The sequence below is a fragment of the Macaca thibetana genome, chromosome 3 (assembly GCF_024542745.1).
Source record: "Macaca thibetana thibetana isolate TM-01 chromosome 3, ASM2454274v1, whole genome shotgun sequence".
NCBI lineage: Eukaryota > Metazoa > Chordata > Mammalia > Primates > Cercopithecidae > Macaca > Macaca thibetana.
The window spans coordinates 15,588,804-15,594,642 of record NC_065580.1 but is presented as its reverse complement, the minus strand read 5'-3'; the positions used below and the strand labels follow the sequence as shown (position 1 = coordinate 15,594,642).

Genomic DNA, 5,839 nt, shown 5'->3' with positions numbered 1-5,839 from the left:
AATGTTTGATGAAGTAAATAAGTGGGAGAGGAGGAATGATTCTTTCCTAAAGAAGAATTCTAATTAATAAAGGTGAAAGAAAAGAGGAAAACAAAAAAGTGTAACACCACAGTAATGTTAATTGCTGCAGGCAGCATGCCCTCATGAATACTCAAATCAGTGGATCAGAGTTTTAGGAAAAAGAAGATATTTGCATAGCTTCAAAGTATCTCCTGCAGAATATTTCTGTGTTGGTTTTTAAAATAATGTCCACAAATTCTTCAAGAGTTCTCCTCTGGGAGGTGAAGTGTGATTCATTTCCCCTTGAGTGTGGGCCAGACTCAGTGACTTACTTCTAATTGATAGAGCACAAAAGGAAAAAAAGAGTAACTTTATCGTAGAGAGACTAGTCAGACACCACCTTAACTAAGTGATCACGTTAACATCACTAGTAAAAGTCACTGACATCATGGGTCCCTGCAGTCAGAGGGGCACATCATCTCTGTGGTATTCTTCCCCAAAATCCATTAACCCAGTATAATTATGAGAAAACAAAGACAAACCCAAATCAAAGAATACACTGCAAAATACCTGACCAGGACTCTTCAAAAGTGTCAAGATCATAAAAGAAAAGGAAAGACCAAGAATTTGTTTTGAATTGGAAGAGACGAAAGAAACAACAATGAATTACCATGTGGTATTCTGGACTGGGTCTCCAAACAGAAAAAAAGGACGTTAGTGGAAAAACTGGAAAAGTCCAAATGAAGCCAAAAATTGAGCTGATCGTATTGTAACAATACTAATTTCCTACGTTTGATCATTGTACCATGATTATGTAAGATGTAAGCATTAGTGGAAGCTGGGTGGAGGATATATGGGAATTGTCTGTACTATCTTTACAACTCATCTCTATGTCAAAAGTTATTTCACAATAATAAGTTAAAAATATAGCCAAATAAACTAGACTTTTAAAAACTATTCCCTATGTCCTTAATGGATCAGAGTTTTCTTCATGAGCTTTCCTTAATTATTAGGTTGATGCAAAAGCAGTTGTGGTTTTTGCCTTTTTTTAAAGTAATGGCAAAAACCACGATTACTTTTGCACCAACCTAATATTAGAAATAGGAGTTGAATACATCCAAGATGTATTTAGGAAACTGAAGGTGCCATTTAAGAACTAGTCCAACAGTGTTACTTTAAGAAGATCATCTTTTCACCCAGAAAGGTTATTTCATCTCCCCTCAGATTGCCCCTGGAAATTTCCATGAACAAAACTCTTTCCATTGCAGGAAGCACCTCTTTCATAAGCTATGGCAAGCAGAGCGTCTTCTGAAACGCCTTTGGTGATGTCTGTGGAGCCAGCTGCTGCCCACAGCCTCTGCAGCACCCTACACTGTGAAGCCAGACCCTGTCTGAGCTCTTTCTCATCCTGCTGCTCTGTCTCTGCTTCCCCTCCATCTGTCCTCTCTGTCACCGACCAGTGTTTCTTACACAGATGTTCTTCACAGTCTGCTGTGTTCTCCCTCAGCCTTGCTGTTTATGCTCTGACACTCGATTAGGCATAGGACCTGCAGATTTTCAAATCTGAGGAGATGTGAAACTGCCATTCCCCCTCATGTCCCTCATAAAGAGCTTCTCTGAGCTGAAGGTCTTCGCTAAGGCCATACATCAAAGCAAGTATCTATGTACTGCCTCCTGGGTGTCCAGCATGGGCTAGGAGCTCGGAGTGGGATACATGGATAAGCAAATCAAATGAGGAAAGACGCAACAGCCTCTGAAGGGACCATGTCCTGTTTCTCCTCCCACTCTTGAAAGCCTGGATCAGCAAAAGTAGGGGAAAGCCAGTGGCAAGAAAAATCCTCCTTAAAACCAAACTGGAGGTCCTGAGATACTCCAGGCCTACTCGTGCAAATGAGCAGAAACAAGCAGGGAGGAGCAGTTGTCTATTACACTGTATTCAAGGGCAATATTTGTTCAGGAATAGAGATTTTCAAATGAGATGTAAAATTCATAACAACTCATCTAAAATCATTAATCAAGCCAGAAAATGTTTATGAGTTCTTGCCTTGTTTTTAAAAAGCTTTAAGTAAAAATCAAATGTTATAAAGATTTTCTGAGACTTCTCACCCACCAACCTTCTCTTTATGAAAATTACTTCATCATTATTTTAAAGTTATATACATTCATAAAAATTAATTTACTCTGAAATGAAAAGTTCATTTTATCATTATGTGTCCTATGCTTACATTTTAAAATCAGAAAAACTTCCTTAAGATAAAAGTGATTCTTTTTTCCTTTCTTTTGGTTTTAATATTCCAAAATTGGATGAATTGGGGCATTGCTTTTACTCTCAGCACCCTACGCTTACTTTACTAAGAACTAGGGAGTTTTACCTTCAACTCTTATTTTCCTAGTTTTGCTTAAAATGAAAGGTGAATGTGTGTGTGTGTCTGTGTGTGTACGATCTTTTATGTATAATTAAATTTATTACCTCTCAAGTAATTTACTTTGAAAAGAGAGTCCTATCTCTTGAAAATCAGTGTCTTCTTGCTTTATTGATTTTTCTTTAGAGGGGTAGGGACATAAAAGGCTACCAGGAAAAAAATGTCACAGTGGAATCAACCCTGCATTTAGTCTTGGGCACACAAAAGAATCCACAGGTCTAGACAGCATAACGTGGTGGATAAGAGAAGGAACTCTGGGACCAGGTGACTTGGGTGTGAATCCCGGTTCTTTCACACTCTAGTTGTGTAATGTTGGCCACATTATTTAACCTCTGTATGCCTTAGTTTCTTCATCTGCAAAATGGAGGTAGTAGAAGCACATGCTCATAAGGTTATTGTGAGGTTTAAATGTAGTCATTATAAATAAATAATTTGAACATTTCCTAGCACAAAATAAGAAGTGTGTGTGTGTAGCAGTTATTTTCAGTCATTTTCTGCAGTCACAAGTGAAAGTAAGTTAAATGATGATCAGTCAACCAGTGTTCAAATTAACTGAAGCTACCAAAGAACACGGACCTCAGTACCATGTTAGCTGCTTTTCAAGAGAGTCTACTCAAGTGCTTCCCTGGGCCTCATTATTGAACTACTACCAACATATTCAAAAATAGGGAGAGGACTAGAAACCAAATCCTTCCAACATTTGCATCTCTAGATGTAGAGCTAAGAATTCTGAAATAAACAAATAGAGTGAATTTGGAAATGATGCATCAACTGCTTCCTCCTGTGACACGAATACTGGGAGTTATCAAGAATCTGCCCATCAAATGCTAGGGAGATGTTTTCCTCCAAACACCAAAGAGAAGCAACAGCTCAGGATGATTAAACTCTGCGATCCTGCAGAAAGTGAATTGTCGCCATTTCTCATCACCTTAACTTTAGCAGTTTTACTTGCTGAATACCTCACTGGTATCATTGCAAATGGGTTCATCACGGCTATACATGCAGCTGAATGGGTTCAAAATAAGTCAGTTTCCACAAGTGGCAGGATCCTGGTTTTCCTGAGTGTATCCAGAATAGCTCTCCAGAGCCTCATGATGTTAGAAATTACCATCAGCTCAACCTCCCTAAGTTTTTATTCTGAAGACGCTGTATATTATGCATTCAAAATAAGTTTTATATTCTTAAATTTTTGTAGCCTGTGGTTTGCTGCCTGGCTCAGTTTCTTCTACTTTGTGAAGATTGCCAATTTCTCCTACCCCCTTTTCCTCAAGCTGAGGTGGAGAATTTCTGGATTGATACCCTGGCTTCTATGGCTGTCTGTGTTTATTTCCTTCAGTCACAGCATGTTCTGCATCAACATCTGCACTGGGTATTGTGACAATTCTTTCCCTATCCACTCTTCCAACTCCACTGAGAAAACATACTTCTCTGAGATCAGTGTGGTCAGTTTGGCTTTTTTCTTTAACCTAGGGATTGTGATTCCTCTGATCATGTTCATCCTGGCAGCCATTCTGCTGATCCTCTCTCTCAAGAGACACACCCTACACATGGGAAGCAATGCCACAGGGTCCAAGGACCCTAGCATGGAGGCTCACATTGGGGCCATCAAAGCTACCAGCTACTTTCTCATTCTCTACATTTTCAATGCAGTTGCTCTGTTTATCTACCTGTCCAACATGTTTGACATCAACAGTCTGTGGAATACTTTGTGCCAGATCATCATGGCTGCCTACCCTGCCAGCCACTCAATTCTACTGATTAAGGATAACCCTGGGTTGAGAAGAGCCTGGAAGCAGCTTCAGCACCGACTTCATCTTTACCCAAAACAGTGGACTCTGTGACTGGCACCCAAGAAGACCACAGGACCTGACCTAACCGGCTCTGCCATTCCCTCACCTAGACCTCTCTTTTCTCTCTTCTTTTCTTCTCCAACCCTCATCTAACCCTTTCCCCCTGATGTGGCTTTTTATATAGAAGATTGATCATTTCTCTTTTGCTTCATGGGTACAATCTTAGTGGTGCTGTCATGTTCTTTACCTGAGCCCTCTACCTCCCCTTGCTCTCTTTAAAGCAGTGATTCTACGCACTGGGCTACACATTAGAATCTCTAGGGTTGATTTTTGAAAATACCAATGTTCAAACCCAATCTCAGATCTATTAAGTCAGAATTTCTAGTGTTAGAACTTACACAATTTTCTAAGCTCTCCAGGTGATTCTGCTGTGCAGCAGGGTTGTATAACCACCAAAATAAAAGAATGTTCTGAAACTTGAGTTCCTGAAAACTCTGTTTCTCCCTCCACATGCCTTTTAAACACATTTAGATTACTTGGGAAGGTTTCTGAGCAGAAGTTTGAAATGCATTTTGTCTCCATCTTTCAAAGATATAACCAAAATAATGTGGAACTATTTATCAAAATTAATAATGCATAAAACACCTTTCATTCTAAAAATTACTAAGAATTTTTTCTAAGCATGGTTTTGTATAAATAAGCAAAAATATGTGCAAGAGCCTCTTCACAGCTGCACTATTCATGAATGAGGGGAATTGAATGTCTGAAATGAATATTATGTTAACCTCTTTTAAATGAGATAGACGCATGTTTCCTGATATGAAAAGATTTCCAATACATCGTGCAAAAAGCAAGGAGATATTTTATGATTCCATCTGTATTTCTTTTTTTCATAATACTTATATATTTGTATGCATATGTATGTACATACAAAGTTTCTGGACAAATATACCAAAAATAATTCGCAGAGGTCTTCTGAGTGGTGTCACTGGGTATCTGGGAAGTAAATGAAATATTTACAATTTATTTTATGCCTTGATGCATTGTTTGAACTACTTAGAACATGTATTCACTAATTTCAAAATTTTGAAAGATTTATATTGATTTCTATTAGAAAGTGAATCGCTAAGTAAAAAAGATTTGAGAGAAAGGATTGTGCACATTGTTTTGTTGATTGACTCTCTCACTATCGATCTTTATTAAAAATCCAAACAAATCACAAATTAAGCATTAAGTAAATCACTCTCCTATCACTACCTCTTATTTTTCCATTTTATTTGCTCAAGGGCTGCCATAGAAACATCACAGGCTTTCAATTCATTGACACTTCTATATTCTCTATCCCTCTATCAGGCCTCTCCTCTCTTCCTTTCGTATTCAGTTTGGATTACTGGTCAATCATTATACTCACCCTTCAAAAACAGCTTCAGTATTCACAGCTGAAATGAGCTGTATCTGTGATTTGCTTTGAATTAATCCAACAGAGGGCAAAGGAGTGGAGAATGGGGTGGTTTGAGTTATTCTTATGCTATTTTTTTTTAAAACAAGGCTTCAGGCACGTGGAGTTCTTTCTACTATTCTGTTTCAGAGTATGTTTGAAAATTTCCCTAATATAGCTTTTATATA

General features: G+C 38.2%; 1 protein-coding gene across 1 annotated transcript; it reads left to right on the top strand.

Moving 5' to 3' along the window:
• The first annotated feature begins 3,247 nt into the window (after positions 1 to 3,247).
• TAS2R39 (taste 2 receptor member 39) lies at positions 3,248 to 4,652 on the top strand. Its single transcript, XM_050784950.1, has one exon. It carries the CDS (start codon positions 3,248 to 3,250, stop codon positions 4,262 to 4,264), a length of 1,017 nt encoding a protein of 338 aa, XP_050640907.1. The 3' UTR covers positions 4,265 to 4,652.
• Positions 4,653 to 5,839: the final 1,187 nt, after the last annotated feature.